This window comes from Procambarus clarkii, chromosome 56 (genome assembly GCF_040958095.1).
Source record: "Procambarus clarkii isolate CNS0578487 chromosome 56, FALCON_Pclarkii_2.0, whole genome shotgun sequence".
Taxonomy (NCBI): domain Eukaryota; kingdom Metazoa; phylum Arthropoda; class Malacostraca; order Decapoda; family Cambaridae; genus Procambarus; species Procambarus clarkii.
Genome location: NC_091205.1, coordinates 18,519,900 through 18,544,859, shown reverse-complemented (window position 1 = coordinate 18,544,859; position 24,960 = coordinate 18,519,900). Strand labels below are relative to the sequence as shown.

Here is a 24,960-nt window from a genome sequence, read left to right as displayed (position 1 = left end):
TTATCAGAAAATGCTCTAATCTATTAATTTGAGCGATAATTTTGATTTTCTGAAATTAGTTGTCAAGTGTATGAACTCCATATATGCATGGTAATACAGTATTTTATTGTTGGTATAAATTGTATGTTTTATTACTGTGGCTATGCATTGCTAACATTTTGGCCTGCCTTAGTACCTGAAATTGTGTGGCACATATTGACGCTTCAGTTAATTTTCCAGTTTCTATATATTGGAATGGCTCCATAATCAAAGACAGGTGAATGGAAAGACAGGCTTAGTTTGCGGTATTAGCACACAGTAAATAATGTTAAGATATATACGATAGAAAAATTCAAAATTTAGATACAATTTTATAGGGATGTTTTGAAAAAATTAAGAATTTCTTTATAGGTATTGGATATGCTGAAGAAGTTTCACGAGTCTACTAATAAGCGAGAACGAGAAGTATATTCCTGCATGTTACGTAATCTGTTTGAAGAATATCGTTTCTTCCCAACTTACCCTGACAAGGAACTCTTCACTACAGCAAGACTATTTGGTGGGATCATTGAGCAGGGTCTTGTAGAGTAAGTTTCTTACTGTTATTAGTTGTTCCCAATAGGAATTTTGTTTTCCTGTATATTATTTTTTCTGACTTAGTCCAATCGATTGCTCCTCCAAAGCAGGCAGTCAACAGTATAAAGATGTATTGTTACCATATGACCACCTGTTCTCTCTTTCAGGGTCAGTAGAGTACTACAGTTCCTTTAGCCTGTCCTCAGCTTTTTCTCCTAATACTGGTAACTGCTTTGTGCCAAATCTTTGGACATTTTAAATTTTCTCTTATGCTTTACCAGCTGTACGTTCAGTGCTGGACTTGCATATTGTAGGACTGGGCTAACATTTTTAATATATATTATACTGAGGAATGTCTTGGTTAAGTTCTTATGTTTGCTAGTCTTGTATACACATCTAGGTAATCTGTTAATGTGTGTGTGACGTGTTACATCCACTTCGATACTCTGATACATTGAATTGAACCCACATAAACTGTCTTGTTTCCTTGGTATTTGCTTCCCTTTCCCACACTATTGCTTTGCATTTTTGGGTTTAAATTTGAGTAGCCATTTGTTTATTTCTGTTCTTCAGCTGGTATTTGTATATCCTTCCTCTTCACATTTTACCGACTTCTTTTCATGAAAAACTTTTGAGGGTACTTGCTTGTGGCACTTTTATCAACAGTTACTTGATTTTATGTCTGTTTTAACCATAAGATTGCTCCCAAGGTTTCATTCTCTTTTCTAATATTGTGCATCTGTTGATGTACAGTGGAACCTCGAGCGACGAGCGCCTCAATTTACAAGCATTTTGAATAACGAGCACACTGATTGCCGACAATTTTGTCTCAATTGGTGAATGCTCGTTTGATTAACGATAAAACTGCATGGTGCATTCCTGCTGCTTCTCACATATTCTCGGATGCCTCCGACAATATAAATAAATTAATTTTTTTGTTAAAGATGCTAATGATGCTGGGATGTAAAGGGGTGACTGCTGTGATGTTGCACAGCATTGTATTTTTTTGTAGAATAAACCAAAAAAAAAATGAACAAAATTAACCATTGACATTTGTTCTTTTCAACTTTGTTCACTTTTTTTTTTTTTTTTTTTTTCAATAGCAAAAGGTTCGTTCAATGTATGTCAGGTAGGCTGCTCCATGTTTCTTAACCCTCAGACCGCTAAGGGCCTTTTTGCCTTCAACGCTCATAGGCGCAACAAAAAAAAAGAATCCAAAGAATTCTTTCGTCTTACGAAATTGTTCATTTGTGTTCCCTGATCACGGAAAAAAAAAAAATCATAGGTGGCATATTTTAGCCACAATAGGGTAGGGAAGTCTGGCAAAAAAGGGGGGTTGACAGAGCAGTCACCAGGCGAGGTTTGCTCTGCCCGAGCTGTCAAGCAGCAGTTGCCACTAAGATGATATTACCTAATTATTTCAATGTCTGATTTTTTCTTTGTTTTTTTGCAGTAATAATATTCAACGGTGTATTGTGATATCTTTATATAATAAAATGTGTGAACCATCGCTATACTCAAAATTATCGTGTGCATATTAGTGATTCAATTATGTTCATAAAACAATAAACAAATAGTTTTGCTGTTATTACACTATATACACAGGTTATATATAAGTATCTGCATGTTTTGTTTGCCATAGCGAACCACTAAGTTGGTATTGTGTGTCAAAAAGCAACGAGGAGTGACCGCCACACACCAGCCAGCCACTTGCTGCCACTCCCTCCCTCAACAACACCTCACTCGCCCACATTCATCTCCCACGATACTGTTTTTGCATTTATTCACTATACACAGACTATATATATAAGTATTTACATGTTTTGTTCACCATAACTGTACATCTAAGCTTGTATGGTGAGTAAATGCAATAAGACGTAGCTACTCACACAGCTGGTGGCGGCCGCCCTCAAGGTCAGACGCACTAATATTTCTCCTTCAACAATACTGTTTGTGGTGTTATTACATTATATGCACACATTATATATAAGTATCTACAGTACATGTTTTATTCACCATACCTGTACAAATAAGCTAGTATGGTGCCCAAAGACCATAGTGGCCATCAGTAAACAACAAAACATGTCATGCAGATGACGCACCTCCCTCACCAAAATGGCGGCCCCAAATATACTCCTATTGCTGTTATTACACTATTCACACGCTATATGTACAACCCGTTCTCGCACTTGCTTATAGTCAATATTGGCTTATTTAATAAGTGCATATGTGACATACTAATTGATTGTGAATATTTTAGTTTACCTTGAAAAGCTTCATAGAAAACACCGACCTCGCCTAACCTTCTTAGTATGTTAAGATATGCATCTTATTGCTTCTTATTTACAATTATTACTTAACCTATAACATTGATAGGTTAAGTATAATTATAAATAAGAAGCAATAAGATGCTTATCTTAACATACTAAGAAGGTTAGGTGAGGTCGGTGTTTTCCATGAAGCTTTTCAAGGTAAAGTAAAATATTCACAATCAATTAGTATGTCACATATGCACTTATTAAATAAGCCAATATTGACTATAAGCAAGTGCGAGAACGGGTTGATATGTAAGTATCTACATTTGTGTTCACCATAGCGAACCACTAAGCTGGTATGGTAAGTCCAGTCAATAAAAGGTGGCCAAACAGTCAGAAGACGATGCCATCTCCCTCCCTCCCTCAGCATTACTCCTCCCCACCATGGAGCACAGCCCTAAATATCACTACAATCTTGCTATTAGAATCCTGGTCAGTATTATCACAGTCAGGGGTCTTCTGTAATACTGTCATCGTTAAATAATAGCATGTACATATATATTTGTTGACTGTTTAGGTGATGCTGTGGTCACAAGCTAAACAGCGGTTCTGTGAGCTCATGCTGCGCGTGTCAGCCTTGGTGGCTCACTCAGTACTGAAGCTCTCACACCCAGGAATGTTGGCCATGATTTTTTTTCTAGGTGCGTCTCAACTATCGGTCGTGGGTGCTTTATAGCTGCCCCTATCCCTCGCGGGGTGTTTAAATCAAGGCGCTCGACACTAAAACAGCTATTAATGTATCGCGCGGTTCCGGTTTTGTTACTCAAATCATCTATACAGTATGTATTGTGTGGTCTAAGCGTTTAAAAAAATAAAAAAACAAAAAATGAAAAAAATTTGAAAAAAAAGGAAAAATGTCATTAAGGTTCTTTCAGTGTGTGCCAGGTAGGCTGCTCCATTATTAATAAATAAATGAAAAATACAAAACAAATTGAACAAATTTGAAACAGAAAGATTGTCATAACGGAGCAGCCTACCTGACATACACTGAATGAACTTTTTGCTATAAAAAAAATGAAAAAATAAAAAAATGAACAAAGTTGAAAAAAGAAAAATTGTCAAGTTTCTTCAATGTATGTCAGGTAGGCTGCTCCATGTTTCTTAAAAAAAAAATTTAACAGATTTGAAAAAGGGAAAAGCGTCGTAAAGGTTCGTTCGGTGAATGTCAGGTAGGCTGCTCCATTATATAAAAAATCGAATATCATATTGATGTTTTTTGGTGGTTGAACAGATTATATTTTTATTTCCAATATTTTAAATGGGGAAATTTGTTTTGAAATACGAGAATTTCACATGACGTGCTCGATGCCGGAACAGATTAAATTCGTTAATCGAGGTTCCACTGTATATGTCTACTGTCTTAATGATATTTGCCTGATACTGTATAAAGCTATCTAATGCTTTGATATAAATGGCTAGTAGGCAAGGCATAAAGAGCGAGATCTCTCTCACATTTTCCATTTACAACTACTCATACCAGAGGAATGTGGGGAAGATCAATGATTACACCATGATAAAAAATTAAAGAGAACATGGCAAGTGTGAGAATTATTTCAAAGTTTCATGGTCAAAGTGTATGGCAGGATAATTATTGGCAATTATCAGCCATGGTTATATCTGGTTTGGCTCTTATTTCATTTCACAAATGTTTGGTCATGTGTTTTTGTTCTGGCTACTCAATGACAACAAGGGTCTCTCTAGCATTGTATGTCATTTTTGTCCCTTCGTATTTGTCTTTACTTCGGTTCTCTACTGTGAGAATCTTTGAATTGTTTTGTTTCCCATGCACCGTGTCACTTGGTGATTTTCCTTCGAGTGTTTACTCTGGTCAGGTGATCTCCCCTGTTATATTCCTCCATATGTGGCTCTTCAACAGCTAGGTAAACTGGAGTGTGTGATTTTTATTAATCAAGGCATTTATTTTATGAACAAGTGCTTATTGGCATGATTATGCACCTGAAACAAACTCGAGGGGTATACTGTGAGAATAAATTTACTTGTTGGTCGTGTGAACACTTAGTTTATATGCTAAATATTAAAGGGCACACCCATTCAAGGCACAATGATCTCAATTTTGTTAAAAATTTAAACAAAGTTTTGTATAAACAAAATTGTGTGTATATGTTGTACCTAGTAGCCAGAACATCGTACTCGGCTTACTATGCAAGGCCCAATTTGCCTAATAAACCAAGTTTTCCTGAATTTATATATTTTTCTAATTTTTTTCTTATGACATGATAAATCTGTCCATTTCATTATGTATAAGTTAATTTGTTTAAATTTGAGTTAAAACTAACATAGATATATGACCGAACCTAACCAACCCTACCTAACCTAAACAAACACAACTAAGTCAATAACTTAGTTCCTAATATAATATAAAAATAATAATTCAAATAAACTAATTGGAAACAATTTATTGAAAATAAAGAAAATCACTAGGCCTATTAGGCAAATTGGGCCTTGCATAGTAGGCCGAGAAGTGCGTTCTGGCTACTAGGTACAACATATATATATATATATATATAATATATTATAATGTACATAAATACATGCAGACGGTATATGTGTACATATTTATTTTCTCATCTTTCTTCTACAGATACATGGCTTTAGGAGTTGCACTGCGGTATGTGATGGAGGCTCTCCAGAAGCCTCATGGTAGTAAGATGTATTACTTTGGTATTGTGGCCTTAGATAGATTTCGTAGTCGTTTAAAAGAGTATCCACGATATTGTCAACACCTGATGGCAATACAACATTTCAGCGAGTTTCCACCTCACCTTATTGAGGTATGGCTTAATACAGTATTGTATATAATTTAGTGTGTTATTTTGTAGAAATATTAATTAATTGATATAAAGTTCCTGCAAAAATGAAGTTTATTGATTGTATATTATATAGTCAATGTTTGATAAAATGCATTTTCTGGGAGGGGAGCCCCTTGTGGCTCCCTGAAGCTTACTATCTTTTGATAGTGTGCCATACTACTAGGTCCCATTGGTTGTGGAGTCCTGTTGTCCTATCAGGGACCATTAGCCAGAACTTCGCCCCCCCCTCCCCCCCCCCCTCCCCCCCCCCTCCCCCCCCCCTCCCCCCCCTCCCCCCCCCTCCCCCCCCCTCCCCCCCTCCCCCCCCTCCCCCCCCCTCCCCCCCCTCCCCCCCCCTCCCCCCCCCTCCCCCCCTCCCCCCCCTCCCCCCCCCCTCCCCCCCCCCCTCCCCCCCCCCTCCCCCCCCTCCCCCCCCCCTCCCCCCCCCCCCTCCCCCCCCCCCTCCCCCTCACAGAAGCACAGGGCATGGTGGCATTTATGATAATATTTGTATTAATTTATTTATGAACATTAATTATTCATTTTTTTCATTTTAAATTTATTTATAATCAAAATAAACAAACCTTTGACTTTTAAGGAAAATAAAAAGTTATTGAACTGTATAATTCTCTGGTGTGCCTTCACTTAGACTATTATATCTGGACATGGAGTCCACATCTTCAGAAAAAAAAGCTGCTTTGGAGAAAATTCAACTCAACACAACACGAAAATTGTTCCTGGAATAAGTTGACTTTCATACCAGTAAAAGCTGAGGGCCACAGGGCTGACACTGCAAACCAGACATGACAGAGTGGATCTCATGCAAACCTTTAAAATGCTGAACAGTTTAGAGGGTATTTCAAGACAACTTCTTGAAAAGGTCAGATGTAACACAAACAAAGAGCAATGGTTTCAAGCTCAACAAACCACAATGTAGGACAGAAAACAAGAGAAGCTTTTTCACCTATTGGGATAAACCCATGGAACTGCTTATTCACCAAAGCTGTAAATACCAAAGGTGCTTAATTTTAATTCCAGCTTGAAAAAAATTATCAGGACAAATACGGGGACCTGTGACAAGCCACCAGTTTCTTGTCGTCATCAAGGCCATTAGTGTGTTAGTGGCCCTCAGTTATATTCGGCTAAATTCATTTCGGCCACCAGTTAGGAAGGCAGAAGCAACCAAGAAAGTCAGCGAAGCAAAACAAACTACTACTGGCTTCAAATGAGACTGCAGCCTTGAGAACCACCTATAGAACTCTCTCTCCCCCCCCCCCCCCCCCAAGCCCCAACAATATAGACAAATGATAAAAATTTCACGAAACTAACACAAGCTTGTAAACAAGGTAGACCTTCCTCCCACACCAACTGCATTAATGGGGGCAGAGTGAGGCAGCCCATGGTTATCAACAGCACCATTCCTTGTTCAAGTGTGATGGTAATGTGTGTAGGGTTGCCTCTGTTGTTCTGGCGGGTTTGGGGTTCTGGTGGCCCATTGTATTGTTGCTGTAATTACCGTAGTGTATTTACATGACCAGAGTTATGCTCGTGGTGTCCCACCCTCACGGTACTCTTTGTCATATACTGCTTTGAACCTACCGACTCTTTTTGGCCTCCCACCTTCTCACTTAGGTTGTTCCAACCGTCTGCCTCTCTGAAAAAGAAAACTTTCAAATATTTTTTTAGCGCCTTTGTTTCCTCAGCTTGAATCTGTGTCCTCTTGTTCTTGAAGTTGCTGGTTTCGGGAAATCCTCTTTGCCAATTTGGTCGATTTCTGTTATTATTTTGTAAGTGGTGATAATATCTCCTCTGTCTTCTATCTTCTAGGTTTGGCATGGTTAATGCCTCTAGTCTCTCCTCATAACTCTTGGTTTTCTGTTTTAGAAGCCATTTTGTAGCATGCCATTGCACCTTTTCCAGTTTATTTATGGGCTTCTTGATATTTGGGCACCATACAACTGCTGCATATTCCAATTTTGATCTCACAAGTCATAAAAAGTTTCTTTCGTATTTCACCATTTATATAATTAAAAGCAAGCCTGAAGTTAGAAAGCGACACATAGGCTCCTCTCACAATGTTATTTTTGTTCCTTTGGTGACAACAATGCAAAGATCGTTTGCATTGTTGCGGAGTTCTATAGGCCGTTCTTGAGGCTGTGTTTTCGTTTGAAGCCAGGAGTGGTTTGTTTTGTTTTGCTGACCTGGGTGCCTTCCTCAATGGTAGCAGATATGAATAAATTAACCAAACATCAATCATAAATGCCACTGCTTTCTGGGCCTATGTAAAGGGGCCAGGTTCTGGCTCATGGTCCCCGATAGGCCACTAGAATAGTGATTGATGGGACATAGTAGTATATCACACTATTAGAGATAGTAGCTTCAGGGAGCTTGTGGGGCTTGTCCAGAAATTGTAGTTTCACTACATTCAACACAGGTTTTATATATTTTATATATATATATATATATATATATATATATATATATATATATATATATATATATATATATATATATATATATATATATATATATATATATATATATATATATAATATTATAATATAATATTATAATATAATATTATAATATAATATATATTATAATATAATATAAATGCATGCTATGCATAATACAATTGCTTATAATGCACTTACAGTATATCAAGTATGGAACGCAGTCACAAGAGCCACCTACACGTCCTTCTGGTGTTGTCCTTCCTCCGTCAATTAATGTTTCTCCAAGCACACCTGCTCCAGGAACGACAACATCTGTAGTGACTGCTGCAGTAACTCCAGTAGGGGTTCCCCCTCCACCAGTTGTCTCCACTGTTGTGTCATCAGTGGCCAAAACAATTACTGCTACAACCACCACCACTACCACTGCTGCAATTACCAAACCACAGGCAATGCCTAATAATTCAAGTGCAGTTGGGTCTGGCAAAGTAAGTAAAGTTTTTATTTACAATTAAATTTGTGTTGTATTAATGAACGGAGAAACCTTGAAAATATTTAATCTATTTTTTATCAGTTGATGAGGAGAAAGGGACAAACGTGGAAACAAGCAGTGCTTACATGTGTGTATGCCATCTTAAACTAGTTTTGATAAGGTTTTTGTCATATTTGTGTAATTTTTTAGACATAATCTCTTCCACCCAATTTTAATTAAATTTTATGAGGGCACAGCAGTGCAGTGTTTTGTTCGCTGCTTGTGTACACATGCAGGTTTGCACATGTTTTGTGTATGCACTTGAATTAATGAATTGGCTAAATAAATTTCCTGCAAATTCAAAGTTAATCTACTATTTTTTTAATGTTTGTTAATATATGAAATCTTAATTTTAATGATGCGTTATCTAGAAAACAATTTTGATTCTTTGAGATAATTATTCGATAAATACCTTACAAAATGAATCGAATTAAACAAATCAAATTTGATGGTAACTTCAGCAGCAACCAACTATTACTACTACCAACATCGAGACGCTTCTTGTTGCCACGGAGAAGGAAGAGAAAATCACTCCACCCCCTGAGCACATGCAAGACAAGGTTGCCTTCATCTTCAATAATCTTGCACAGGTTAACCTGCCACAAAAAGTAAGTGTATAACCCTTAATTTATACTAGAGTAGAGCTTCATTTATACTTGAACCAGTTTTGGGGGAAAGCTCACTCTGAAAGTAATCAGGAAGAAAAAATCATCTGTTAACGTGAAGATTAATTTGTACAGTACAGTGCTTATAATTTGGCACTTAAATTATGTTGCTTTTTGGAATAGTATTAAGAGATTGGTAGCACTTTGAATATATTGCAAAAGAGGGAGATTACACAAAGTAATGGTAATAACATAAGTTGTATACTCAATTATTTGTTTATATAATGTTCAAAAGTACATGAATGGACTAGTGGTTGCCATTAGTATTGTAAATGTAAACCATAAATATTCCTTAACAAGTTTATAGCACAACATTATGCTCTGTGTGTAAGTTATTTATATTTAGGGAATCTTGGCCTCGGCTTGAGTATAAGAGAGGAAAGAAAGCCCTTAATTAGTGCCAAGTGAAGCACTTGATTATTTATGCTTCACTGCTACATATTCTTGAAAGATAGAAGTGTATTAAAAAAGTGTATTGACTAGATATTTTGGAAGAAATGCATATTATACTTTTTTCCATCCTTACAGTGTGAAGAGTTGCGTGAAGTGGTTGGGGAGGAATATTGGCTATGGGTGGCACAGTATTTAGTGATGAAGCGAGCATCCATTGAGAACAACTTTCACACACTTTATTCTTTATTTTTGGACCAGATGAAAATGAACAATGTAAATGCCATGGTTTGTCGGGAGACCCTCAGGAATATCAAGGTGAGAAAGTTAGCTTTCAACCATGATTCATATTCTTGAAGTTAAACAAATGTGATACACTTCAAATTTAGAGTAAAATATTTTAATGCTTTTGAATCATTGCATAATAGAAGCATTAATTTCTTTTTGTTCAGGTGCTTCTGAGGGCTGATAAATCGGCTGCCAATTATTCTGATAAGTCTCTCTTGAAAAACCTTGGCCATTGGTTGGGGATGCTCACTTTAGCCAAGAATAAACCCATTCTGCATACTGATATCGACATGAAGTCACTGCTTATAGAGTCTTACAACAAGGGATTACAGGTTGGTCTCTTTAAAACGTTTAATCGTTCATATATGTATTAAATAAATTGCTTGCTGCTTAGCATTAAACTAATCATAGTTGGTATTAGTAAAATATTATGTTTCTCCATGTTATTTCTAACTGTCAGTGTAACCTGCTAATATACAAAATAGCCATGGAATCGTGATACTATATTGAAAATTTGAGATTCGTAGTAAATGCAGGCATGTTAACAGATGTGGAGCTTTAGTTGACACTTTCGCTCACCGGGCGTGCAACCTCCCCACTACCCCAAGTGGGTTTGGGCGTTTCACGGGAGCACGCGGAAATTCTGAAAAGTGTGTACTCTTTTCAACTCGTCACCTCAATTTTTGTCCTACGATATTCAATTTGGTATCAATGTGTTCGCAATGGATTTCTCTAGTGGATGAAATGCATATAGGCTCCATAAGCCCGGCTTACCACCCACAGCAAACAGAGAAAGTGCGAGCGAGTGACCCAGGAGCGCTCAAGAGGGATAAAATGTTTACAGTCTTTTCACTTTGGTCACCTCAATTATCGTCCTAGGTCTTTCATTTTGGTATCAATGGGTTCGCAATAGAATTCCCAACAGGACTATATGCATATAATTTAAAAAAACGGCAGCGATCTCCACCGGCCGATGTGATAAAAACAGGCCGCGGTTACAAGAAAGAGAGCGCTGTGCCACCCCAAGGCGCCTCTCATTATGAAAAGTGTATATTCTTTTAAACTTTGTCATCGCAATTCTCATCCTAAGTTTTTCAATTTGGTATCAATGTGTTCGCAATAGAATTCTCTACAGGACGAAATGAATATAAATCCCAAAAGCCCAGGAAGAAAGTGAGAGCGTCTTACCCGGGAGTGGGCAAGAGCTCTCTCTTCACTTCACTCTCTTCACTTTGGACATCTCAATTCTCATTCTAGGTCTTTCATTTTGGTATCATTGTGTTCGCAATAAAATTTCCTACAGGCGTATATGCAAATATTAAGTCCAAGAGCCCAGCAAACAGAAAGTGACGGAACATTACCCCCGTGAGCGCTAATAAAGAGCAATAAAATGGGTATTCTGTTTTCAACTTTGTTACCTCAATTCTGGTCCTAGGACTTTCATTTTGGTATCAATGTATTTGCAATGAAATTCCCTACAAGAGTATATGCATATAATGTCCAAAGCCACAGCAAGACTTTCCCGAAAATGCCGCTACTGTTGCCGCACGGAGGACTCAATGCCGAATCCTTGCCGGACTTGCCCCTGTTTTACGGACGACTCGGCATTGAGTCGTCGCCGGGCGAAAGTGTTATTAACACTTTCGGCTGGCGACGACTGTTTCATTATGTGAAAATTTTGTAGATTATATACACTACAATGCTTCCAAACATATCCTGTGCTAGTTGCAAGGATTTATATTGATTGATAAATTACCACTGTGGCATGGTTTGATTTCTTGTTGGGTAGATCAGAATCATGATGGGTTTACCAACTCATCCCAATATATTTTGATCTTCAAAAAGAAGATACATTTTTTGTTGTTTGGGTTTTAACAAAATATTGAATTAACAGTATATATTTTGTGACATTGTCTCATTGTGTTTGTGCTTTTTTGTTTGTCATAGGAGATGCAGTATGTGATTCCTTTTGTGGCTAAGGTGATGGAATCTTGTGCCAAGAGCAGAGTGTTTAAACCACCTAACCCATGGACCATGGCAATCATGAATGTCTTGGCTGAACTTCACAAAGAACCAGAAATGAAGCTGCATCTGAAGTTCGAGATTGAGGTTCTGTGTAACAAATTGGAGATAAATCTGGAAGTAAGTACTGTCTTGTTTTGTTGATTTGGTAGAATGCCAGTAATGTTAAATATGTTGTAACTACATTTTTTCATTCTTCTGTTGATTAAGCAGAGTGTAAAATCAAAAAAGTTAAAATGAAGACTTAAGAAACATTTTTTAAAATATATTAAAGGAATTGAAGCCTGCTAATGTGTTGAATGACCGAGACCGGATTGCCCGCCTTAAACCTCAGCTGTCACAGCCAGGAGGATCTAAGCGAGCAGAGTCGACTCCTCTCTTTCCTGCTCTGCAAAGTTTTCCCTCTACACCATTTATGCGTAAGTCAACAATGTTTGGAAGTTAACACAAAATGAGCAAGTTCAGTACTGGGTGGAAGTAGTTCATTGAAGTTGAATGGTTGTGTGAACTTACAGATGTAATACTTCACACTAAGTTGATGAAGTGGCCTGCTGTTTACCTGTGATACCATTGTGGGAAGTATAATGGAATGTTTTATGTCAGAATATCTTTAACCATCTTTTCCTACAGTAGTTTTGCCACCCTCTCGTGACTCGTGGTTCCCTGCCCCATTAATGTGGAGAAACTGGGTAAAGGAGTTAATAAGTAATGTTTTTATAATCTTTCAGCCTTCTTTTCTAATAGTCATCTGTAAAGAAAATTTTAGGGTGCCTGTGATGGAAAGAATAGTTGTAGTAGTGGTGTACATTTAAAGATTATTATGCAGTTTCATAGCCAAAGAAATCACATTAATGTGATGTATCACATCATGGGGCAATGTGTGTACAGTGCCCCTAGAGGATTCACTTCAATCCCAGGTTGCATTACTTTTACCATGTCGTGGTCAAGGCATTTGCTTGGGAGTACCCAGAGCATAGGTTCAAATCCTCCTCATTGCTCTCACTGATTTTCTCTTGCAGTTTCATTCCCAGATTACTTACTTCATTTGTGGTTTTGTGTGACCTAAATTGTATTCTTTAAAACTAGTACAGACAGTCCCCAGATTTGTACAGTATTGGAATATGCAGACTCAGTGGTATGTGGGTAAGCACTTCTATACACAGTTCTTTAAGTATTGAGGTGAATGTTAGTGGTATGGATTAATAAAATGTCCTGACAGAAAACAAGGTCACGGCAGTTTCACAAACTGCAATTGAAGGTACATTACCAGTTCCTACTGGTATATCTAGTTCCATAGGACTTTGTATTTATTGACAGTTGTGCATGTTTGAGTGTAATTCTTAGTATAATAATATTTACAAATTAATATATTTTCATTAGTAATTACATTTGTAAAGAAAAATCATAATACAGTATTTAACTGGGAGGTACTCTGTTGAATTATATGTATTTGTCCTTACTAAATAAAGTGTACAGAGAATTCAGTGCACATCAAGAAAGTTGGGTGGGGTAATAGTTCATCTTTCGCTATAATAATACATTGTATCGTATGTGATGGCATAAGGGGCAGGCATCTACTTAATGACTACCCTAACGTGATGTATAGATAGATAGTTTCAAAATAACAAATTGAGGTTTATTGATTGGTTAAAAAAGTTTGACTGCTTGCATGTTAGCAACTATTACAAAATTTAATTCATTAAGTTTAAATGTAATAATCTCAATTACATAATATGCTTTGTCACAAGGATTAAATACTGTTCATTTCTTTTATTATTTCTTCCTTTCCCTTCTTTGCATAGCAAAGACAAGCTGGTCGCAAGCTGTGCCAACGGGTGCTGTCGTTGATACAACTGGTGTAACTGTTCAGAGTGCGTCTGTTGGTGCCACACCTACACCCCCAACAGTTCTGCCTCCACATCCCTCCACCACACCCACACCTATCCAAGCTCAACAGCAACCTGCCTCAGAGCCACGTTTTATTTATTCAGATATTAATGTAACGACTCTCAGGGGTCTGGATCCTCACATATCTGTCTCTGTACCTCAGGTAAGTAGACAATTAGATTAAGACATCTTAAGGTGCTAAATAGTCTTCCAGGCTCTGTCATCTTTCAATAATTATTTACTTAAGGTAAATGTTTTAGCACTTGAAAGTTTATAAAACCAAAGTTCTCTGCTTGGTGTACTGTCAACTTAAGCTTGTAGAAAGTATTTTTTGTATAAACAAGACTAAAAGGAAAATGGAAGATATTTTCAAGTATGGGAAATAAATCTGTAAAAATTAGAAATATATTTAATGCAGGGGGAAATATAGCAGTAGTGAAAATAAAGTAGGTCACATATAGAAATTATAGTGTGATTAACCACATGAAGATGTGTTTCTGGGATGGTAAAACCATTCAACTGCTTCCTTGTAGTAGGTCAGTGAATAATGTGGTCAGCTGGTTTGACTAAATTAATAGCTAAATTACTTTGCTTGATTTGTCCTGCATTTTCCCTTTTATTTTCCAATTTCTGCATGCGTGCTGAGGAAATCATCCTCTCCGTATTGTTTTTTGGTAGAAGCAAGCAGCAAATGTAGCATTTAATAGATAGGTAAGGAAGCACGTAAATGTCTGTGCAAATGATTCACGTGTTTTTTGAGAGATTTTCAACCGTTGTAGGAATATGAAATATCTGCATTCAATTCTGAGGTTGCCCTTTCTTTGGAATCGGTAGTTTTCAATAGGATACGCTGTTATATTTATTAATTTATTTGCTTAATATTTTAAAAGTATATAAAAATGTCTTTGCATGGTGTGTGTAACCATATAACAGCTGGCTAAAAACTAAATGTTTAACATGATTTACAAATTAGTTGTAATTTTGGTATTGCAGGTTTGTGGTATTGCAACCAATGCACAGGTAAAACAGTTAGTTCGCCATGCTGTAGACTTGGCCGTCCAAGAAATTGTTACTGCAGTAATGGAACGTAGTATCAAGATTGCCATCACTACTGCAGAGCACATCATTAAGAAGGACTTTGCATTAGACCCAGATGAATCTCGAATGCGTGCTGCCACACATCATATGGTTCGAAACCTTACTGCAGCAATGGCAATGATTACTTGCCGAGATTATCTGGCCACCAATATTACCAAAAACATCAAGCAGGGAATGTTGCAAGCATTTTCCAGGGTATGTGTTATAACCTTTCTGTACATTCTTCTCATGGGCACACAAGTATATTTGATATTGATTTTGTATGGCAGGGATTAAATACTTCTCCCTGGTATTCATTTCCTCGTTTTCCTTCTTAGTACAGAATAATAAAATATAGTACCCTCATTTATTCGTATGTTATATTAAAGGACCATAACATTTTCTTGTAAACCTATTACCAGATTCTCATTTCTTTAATATTTACCTATTTGCAAACCATTTAAACCCAACAAACCATAAATTAACCATTTTATATAATGAGAGAGTAGTGCAAAGGAGAAAAATGGTTGAGGCACTTCAGAGGGTTATGAGAGCTGCCTTACTGTAGATAAGATGATAGGTTTTGTGACAGTATATAGTGTCCATCCCTGACCAAAATGACTGAAATACAGATTTAGACCATTAAGATGGCCTAGCGATATATGTATGGTCAGATGTCATATTGCATGGATATGTTTCTGGTAGTCAATGAACTGATACATTGATAGGTTTATTCACTTGGAGCCAAAATAATGTACATTCTTTGAACCCATATTGGTGTATACTGGCAGCAGATTTTCATTTGTGTGTGTCTAATTGAATATGACTGCATATTCTTTATTGATTATTTTCTTATTTAGGACTTCTATCCCTCTGACTAGTGCTCTTGCATCTTGGTTTAATTGGAAGAGGATTTTTCCAAATGTCATCGAGTTCGAGGTGAAGAAAAATAATTAACTGTAGAATATATTACTTATTATAAATTTACAAACGTTTCAAACCTACATGGGTTCATTCTCAAGCGAAAGGAGAGTGCTAGACGTAGTGGATTTTTTACCATTAACCACCAGACTACACAGAGTGCCTTGTGGCACTCTTTGATTTTTTTTTTTTTTTTTTTTTTTTTTTATCACTGTTTTGAAATGAAAATGATTAAGTTTGACCTTAACAATTGCACTATGACGTTTTTGTCGAAGCCAGGTGCGCAGTGCAGAGGTTAAGGTGGTCAGGTGCATAAAAAAAAGGTGAGGAGTACATTGTAAAGGAAGGATAGGGCATAAATGTGAGAAGGATAGGGGACATGGATAGATGAAGAATATACAAAGAATTAATCAGGTGTAGTGGGTGTGGCATGTTGAGCAGTGTCTTCTATGTTGGCATCTTCATGTTCCAGTCTAGTTCTTACTCTTGTGGTGAGTAACATGAAGAGCTCCATAATTTGGGTATTTATGGTGGGTTGTTCTATTTTTAAGTGCATTGCTTGAAGAATTTGTAATCTTCTTCTTATCTTGGGTTTTATCTATTACACAAGTGTTTTCATTCAACATGTCTCTTGTTAGGGTGATGTCATTAGCTTATCTCCTGTGATTTTTAGGGGCACCTGATTGAAGAATACAGGTCAAACGCCTCGTCAGCTTGGTCGACGTCATACCTATGCACAGTGACACCTCGGCTTACAAATGCCCCTATTTACAAACTTTCCGGGTTACGAGCCCAATTTCTTCGTAGAATGTGAATTAGTTTACAAGCTTTGCTTCAGGTAACGTAGTTTGTTGATACACGTATGGGCGACCTAGCTCGTAGTTCCTAGTGGCACAGTCGATCACGCTTCAGTTTACCAGGCCCTCCTGCTTAGTAATGATTGCGCATGAATTCTTTGTAAAGAATTTCATTATTTTTATGTTAAATAAACAAAAAAAAATCATTATATATCATGCCATGGATTCCAAGAAAGTCAGTGGTAAAGTTCAACCTAAGAAAACACATGTTTGGATGACCACAGAGGAAAAACGAGAGATCATTCGTGAACATGAAATTGGTACACGGGTTATTGAATTAGCTAGGCAGTACAACAAATCTGTCAACGATATGCACTGTAATTGCTAAGAAAAAAAGACATCGAGTGCTAAAGTGGCAAAAAGGCATATCAACAATCATGAAACAAAGAACACAAACACTTGAATAGAAAAGTTGTTATTAATTTGGATACACACCAAGGTGTTAGCAGGTGATAGGATTTCAGAGGCCATCATTTGTGAAAACACAAGGCTATTGCATGAAGACCTTAAGAAAACTCCTGGAACAAGTGATGCAGATACAAGAGACCTTAAGGCGAGTAGGAGAAAGAGCAGGCTTGAGAAATTTAGAAAAAGAAGTAGTATTCACAGTGTTGAGAGTTGGTGGAGGAACACAGCGAAGAACTAACCACCGAAGAAATCCTAGCCCTTCACAAGGAGCCGCAACAAGAGGCAGCCAAGGAAATTTCTTCAGGGGAGGAGGAGGCGGCAGTACAGAATGTTCCTTCCTCAACAATTAAGAAGTGGTGTAGACTATGGGAAGAAATGCAAACTTTTGTTGAAACAACTTGCCCAGAGGAAGTTGTAGTAGGCCACTGCCTTAACCTTTTTACTACACTGTGATGCCACACTACAGACAAGTGTTGCAATGTAGGAGAAAAAAAATCTATGGAAAGGTTTTTAGTGAGAAAAACAGGCAGTGAGCTAGAAGCAGGTCCTAGTGGTATGCAGGCAAAACATGCCAAAGAGAGTACCCCAGAGAAATCATCTCTGCCTGATGTTATAATGGAAGGGGACTCCCCCTTCCAATTACTGACATCTCTCCTCTTTCCCCCACTCCTCACTGTATTCCATACACCAACACGTCATCAGTAAAGGTAAGCTATAACTTGTACATACTATGTAATGTACTAAGTATTTGTGTGAAATAGGTATGAAATCTATTTTTAAGTTAATATTTTTGGGAACGTGGAACTGATTAATTTAATTTACATTATTTCTTAGGGGAAAATTCGTTTCAGGTTGCGAATTTTCGGCTTACGAACCATCTCTTGGAATGGATTAAATTTGTAAATGGTGGGGGCCACTGTACTTAGATTGAAGGCTACATCCTTCGTGGGGGCAGGTGTACATATATACCGCATTTGACTGTTGTAAAGGGTTCTCCGTCAGTTTCGGGCTGTTCTTAATGAGGAGGTTAGTAGTCTTCATTGTTTTATAGAATATGATAAGGTCTTGTGTTTGGGTTAGGAGTTGTTCTTTTTATTCCTTTACAGATTCTCATTATTCTCTCTCCTTTTTTATGTTCACTGTGCATGGTTGATTTGTAATATAATTTGATTGGAGGTGCTAGGTTCATGATTATACCATCAGTCCAAGTGTCGTCTTATAGTAGTGTTTATCTCTTTGCTGCTATAACCATTATTAACTAACACTTCAGTTATTCTTTTAAACTCCCTACTCGCGTTGCTCCATTCAGAGCAGTGGGTGAGCTCGGCGAATATACGCATTGAGAACACTGGCTTTGTATCTTAGGGGCACTCACTCCTACCATTTAGGCATAATTCTATGTTTGTAGGCTTAGTATATACGCTGGTGCTTAGAGATGCTCCTGTTTTTGTTATTAGCACATCCAGGAATGTCAGATTATTGTTTTTCACTATTTTCATGGGTAATCTGGAAGTTTTTTAGATCAATTAGTTCAGCTGGGTCTTTTACTACAACGAAAATGTCGTCTACATAATAACAGTATACAATTTTTTTAGGCCTACTACTGAAGACTTTCTTCGATGGTTCCCAGTAAAAATTTGCAAATACCACTCCTGGAGGGGGCTCTCCCCCCTCCCAGGAGGGCTCTCTGCTCCATCTTGCCCCATCAGCTCCATGCTCTGAGAGATGCTGTTCCATCTTGCCCCATCAGCTCCATGCTCTGAGAGATGCTGCTCCATCTTGCCCCATCAGCTCTATGCTCTGCTCTCATGCTCTGAGAGATGCTGCTCCATCTTGCCCCATCAGCTCCATGCTCTGCTCTCGTGCTCTGAGAGATGCTGCTCCATCTCTCTGTAGATACATGTCACCTTGCAGACTGATGAAAGGAGCTTCCTTTGTACATGTCTCGAATATTCTTCAAGTGTGGCTCGGGTATGTCTAATTTGGGGGGGGGTGCTCTCTTCTCTGTATACTCTGTCCAGGATCATTTCTATGGTGGTGTCGACTGGGATGTTGGTAAATAGTGATTCAATGTCCAGTGAAGTAATAATTTCTTTGGGCTGTGTAGTTTTGATTATTTCTAGGAAATTGCTGATGATTGCAGACTATAGTTGCTTGGAATGTATGGATTTAGGAGTTTGTTGATTCATTTTGCCAGGTGGTAGGTTGGAGTTGGTATTTGTCTGATTATTGGGTGTAGTGGGTTACCTGGTTTCTCTCTTAACATTGCCATAGGCATATCCTCGGCCATAGTCACCGTGGAGTTTAGCAAAATGAACACTACCTCTCTCTGCGTTGATTGTGGTAATAGTTTTGTTCAGTGACGGGAAAATGGATGGTAGCACAGTCTCTCTAGGGCAGATGGAATGCCTGTCACATGAAGTAAAAAAAAAAAAAAAAAGTTAACTGATATTTAACTCCACCATGAGATAACTGTAGGATAAAGTATAGAGAACAAAATTTAAAATACTTTACTTATGAAACATTACTTTAAACAATTTACAAAACAAAAAAATAATATCCAGGCTTGGCTCTAATTCAACGTGTGCAAAACAACCAGTATGAACAATCAAATTTACGTTACGTTAATGTGCAAATAAAATATGGTGCTAGAATACTGTGAGCCAGTTTGCATAAATCTGTTGCCACACTGAGGTATGTCAATAGACCTAGTCAGTAGAGCACTCAGGAGTAATCTGAAGGTGTAAGGCTGTGTAGCCTCTATATATAGGAGAAACGGCTGTCCAGGTGGCGCTGATTGTCGTGGCACTGATTGTCATTGATAACTATGAGCGGGCTCACTAACTGCTTGTTTCGGTCGGTGGCGTGAGCTCCCAGTGGCCAGGTGAGGTAGGGTGACGGGCGTTGGAGTGGAGGGGGACTGTTGGTACACTGTCTAGACGTCCGAGAAGTAGTTGTTGTCATTGTTGCTGCTGTAAATTCTTGATTTTTTAAATATGTAGACGTGGTGTTGTCGAACAGATGATGATGGAGCAGGCCGAATCTCCTTTTGAGAGAGATTACCGCGACAGCACTCCCCTGAAGCCTGCTCCTAGTACCTATTTGACTGCAGCGGAGTGTAGAGGAGTAGGAGTGGAATGTTCCACCTCGTGGACTCGGGAAAGCACATTGGCGACGATACTGTCTGAGCCTTTGATGAAGATGCTGATGTTCTGCAGAACAGGGCCCAGCGTTGCAAGTATTGGTGATGGTTGATGAACTGGGTCTGCTGCAGAAATTGAAGATAATGGTGCTTGTTGAAGATGTTGAGGTAGCACTACAGGACTCTGTGAAGTACAAGTTTGTTGTAGAGACGAGCTTGCTGAATGGATCAGCGAGAGTGGTGATCCGAGGAGATAGTGAGATGGTTCATCAGATGCAAGGACCAGCATAGCAAGTACTGATTGGGGAACTGGGCCAGCAGTAGGAACTGAAGGAGATTCTGATACAAGATGTTCACGTGGTGATGCAGGACTCGGTGAAGTTTTTAGAACTGATCCTTGTGTAGGGACCGATGAATGTTGAGGTCCTAGAGGATGTTGAGGGTGTGCTGCAGGACCCAGCGGAGTACTAGGTACTATGACCCAAGTTTAAAAAAAAATGATATAAATAGAAAATGTATTTTATGATTGCAGGTACTGGAATGACATGTTTAACAGCAACAGTGTAAGATATTATGTACTTGTTTTTTCTAAAGTTCACATTATCAAGCGAGGCATCTTTTCTATTTCTTTTATATATGAAAGCTTTTTGATGCACAAGTACATTTAAATACAAACCAATAATTAATGGTACATTATTTTTATTCTCTTCTTCAGTCCAACCAACAACAGTTACCTCAGCAGATGGAACAAATGGAGCAGCTGGCTGCTGCACTTGGCCAAGAGAATGTTGGCATTGCCTGTGCCTTTATCCAGAAAACTGCTGCTGAGAAAGCTGTTACTGAAATGGATAAAAGATTGTCTCAAGTAATACATTATTTTTGTAATATTTATGTACTTGTATTACTTTTTGCTTTATCATTACTATTAAGGTCAAGGTCTAAATATATGTGTGTGTGTAATATGCACATATGTACGTACGTACATATGTACATGCATGCTTGCATGTATATATATATATGTACGTACATATGTGCATGCATGCCTGCATGTGTATGTATGCATGTAAATGAAAAAGGGAGAGGATGGGTGCACAGGGTACTCACAAAGAGGTATGTGAAGAATACAATGAGATTACAGGAGGTCTTTTCAATAAAGTAAGGAAAAGTCTCTGAACTAAGAAGGTGGCATTAAACCAAGTAGATTTGGAAGATGTTGAAATTACCACACGTTGTCTTGACGTGACTTTGTCATGTCTAGATGACAACAGACGAAGGCTGTTGGACCCAATGGAATCTCTAAATGGATGCTGAAAGAGGGGGCAGAAGCACTTTGCATGCCACTATCTATGGTGTATAACAAGTCACTGGAAACAGGAGACCTATCAGTGTGTTGGAAGATAGGTAATGTAGTCCCAATATACAAAAAGGGGGAGATAGGCAGGAAGCTTTACACTACAGGCTTTACACTTTACACTACATCCTTAACATGTAAATCATGCAACATGAAGAAGATCGAGAGAAAAAGCCTGGTAGCACATTTGGAGAGAAGGGACTTCGTAACATGCTACCAACATGGGTTCAGGGAAGGCAAGTCATTTCTCACAGGTTTAATAGAATTCTATGACCAATCTACAAGCATTATTAAGCAAGAAAGAGAAGGATGGGCAGACTTCATTTTCTTAGACTGCCAGAAAGTGTTTGACACAGTACCCCATTAGAGACTGTTGCATAAGTTGGAGAAACAAGCTGGAATAAGTGGTAGTGTGTCCCCAATCGATAAGAGAGTACCTAAACAACAGGAAGCAGTGTGTTACAGTGAGGGGCGAGACCTCAGACTGGTGTGATGTCACCAGCAGTCTCTCACAAGGTTCTGTACTCGGACCCATCTTGTTTCTGACAAACGTGAATGATCTTCCAAACGGTATAGACTCATTCGTCTTGATGTGTGCTGATGATGCTAAAATTATGAGAAGGATTAAGTCAGGAGGAGGACAGCAAGAGGCTACTAGATGACCTGGACAGACTGAAGGATTGGTTCAACAAATGGGTACTAGAGTTTAGCTCGAGTAAGTACAAGGTGATGAAGATAAGTGTAGGGAGCAGGAGGCCAAACCCAAGGTACCAGCTAGGAGAGGAAATCCTTCAGGATTCAGGAAAAAAGAAAGGTCTGGGGGTTGATATCACACCAGACCTGTCCCCTGAAGCCCACATCAAAAGTATCACATCAGTGGCATATGTAAGTCTGGCAAACATAAGTACTGCATTCAGAAACTTTTGTAAGGAATCATTCAAAACCTTGTATACCTTGTATGTCAGACCAGTACTGGAATATGCAGCTCCAGCATGGAGTCCACATTTAGTCAAACACAAAATGAAGTTAGAAAAAGTTCAGAGGTATGCCCCCAGGCTAGTGCCCCAAGGTGAGAGGTACGAGGAAAGATTACTGGAACTAAACCTCATGACACTGGAAGACAAAAGTTTGGGGAGCGTGATAACTACCTATAAAATTCTTAGAGGAATTGATAGGGCAGATAAAGATAAACTGTTTAGCGCAGATAGTACATAAACAAGGGGGAAACTTAGTACCCAGATGAGCCACAAGAACGTTAGAAAGAACTTTTTCAGTGTCAGAATAGCTAACAGATGGATTGCATTAGGCAGTGATGTGGTGGAGGCTGACTTCATACAAGATGTTTCAAAGGTAGTTTTGAGTGTATTTACATTCATACATGCTTTGAGTGCTGAACCACTGGACTGCCACATACATAAAGGACAGGATTTTTCAATTTGTGCAAGCCCATACCCAGGTGCTTTAGAGGTATGTGGTCTAGTCTAGGTACATTAATTTAGTCCAGGTTTTGGGCACCAAAGCATATATGAAAACCTGAATAATACTTGGGCTGTAATTAAGTACTTTTAGCATTCCACGAGTTGTGGCTAAGGTTTGCCTGATGCAAAATGAATATGGAACTACCACATTACATCTTGTATCATGTCTGATTTTTTTATTATTATATCATAGTTTTATATTTGAGTAAATTGTCCCTGTAAAGAAAAATTAGTTCCATACTTTTGTATATATAGTATAGGAATGTTCATGATTATTTTAGTTTTCACATATCAGCATTTTATTGATCACTTACAGGAATATGAAGCTCGGAAGGTAGCTCGAACGGAAGGACGACGCTATTGTGATCCTGTGGTATTAACATACCAAGCAGAACGTATGCCTGAGCTTATTCGGTTAAAAGTGGGTGGAGTCACTCCACCTCAAATGGCTGTGTATGAAGAGTTTGCTCGGAACATACCAGGGTTCTTGCCTATTACTGACCAAGATACAATGTTCTTAGCTAAACCTGTGCCTATTACCTCTGTAAGTATTAGTCTTTGTGTGTATTTTTTTTATTATTACCTTATTTACTCTATCTATAAATTCCATCCTGACATCTCTCTCGCCTACATATTTTGACCCTATTTTTACCTCCTTACCTCATACTCGGGTCCACCTCACTGCATATCTAAACCATGTAAGTTCTCCATCCTTCATTTTGTGTGCCATATCTCTTCCTTTATATACTTTGTTGTTTTTCTCATTCTGTCCACTGCTCACTTGAAAGCCAACCCTAAAAAACTTAATGTTGCATTCCATTTTAATCTAATGTTACATAACTTCATTTCATCCTTGTACATATGTATGTAAGAACGTAGCAAAATAATAGAGGAAACTGCCTTCAGCCTATTTTCCATTTCCACTATTAATACCTATCTTCACTTATTTTGCCTGTGCTTGAGCCATTCCTACATCAAATCAATGTCAGATAAAGCTTAAGGTTAATCCTACTCTTTAATAAATGTTAAGTCCTTTTGAGATGTTAATATTCTTGTCATGTCTTCTTTCTTGATTAATGTATTACTGCTGTTATTTTTGCCCTTATCTACAGTAAAACAAAAGTATAATCTTATTGCGTAGGTTCAAACCCTCATCACGGCCCTTGTGAATTTCATCTTGTTGCTTATTATGATGTCTAATTATTGTATTAATAAAAAAGATAAATAACTATTATAATATTTCTGGCTTTATCTTGAAATCCAAATAAATACTTGATCCTTGTTTACAAGAAATGAGATTCGGCTCTAGTGCCGAATGAAAGTTACTCCCTGAAACCTCTGAAGGGGGCCAGGACCTGGCCCCCTTCCCTGATGTGAGGTCCCTGGTAAGTCTGAACCCCTTAGCGAATGTCCCGGTCTATTATAACACACATTAGCGCGATAAGCTCCAGGGAGCCTCCGGGGCTCACCCAGAAAATTGCATTTCATTACATTCAATGCTGATTTTTTCACATGACGATGTAATTTATTCTTATGGTATTGGTAAAGTTGTTCTTCCATTTGCCCATGTATGCATATATTCCTTTCAAGCATTCTATTGCGAACAATTTGATACCAAAATGAACAATGTAGCAAGGAAAGTGAGGTGGGAAAACTGAAAGGAGAATAAACATTTTAGTGCTGGTGTGCACTCATGAGTAATGCTCGGTCAACTTTTGTATTTGATGCAGGGAGCGCTCTGACCCTTCTGACCTAATATGCATATATCCCCTTAGAAAATTCTATTGCAAACAATTTGATACCAAAATA

General features: G+C 38.1%; 1 protein-coding gene across 1 annotated transcript in view; it reads left to right on the top strand.

The window, feature by feature from the left end:
• Not1 (CCR4-NOT transcription complex subunit 1) overlaps positions 1 to 24,960 on the top strand; it is a 126,867-nt gene that overhangs the window by 35,692 nt on the left and 66,215 nt on the right. The window contains 12 exon segments of the mRNA XM_069305801.1: positions 391 to 566; positions 5,473 to 5,662; positions 8,337 to 8,621; positions 9,127 to 9,273; positions 9,859 to 10,038; positions 10,173 to 10,340; positions 11,956 to 12,150; positions 12,305 to 12,449; positions 13,833 to 14,080; positions 14,911 to 15,210; positions 21,038 to 21,187; positions 23,468 to 23,695. Coding sequence (XP_069161902.1) covers positions 391 to 566; positions 5,473 to 5,662; positions 8,337 to 8,621; positions 9,127 to 9,273; positions 9,859 to 10,038; positions 10,173 to 10,340; positions 11,956 to 12,150; positions 12,305 to 12,449; positions 13,833 to 14,080; positions 14,911 to 15,210; positions 21,038 to 21,187; positions 23,468 to 23,695 — 2,412 coding nt within the window.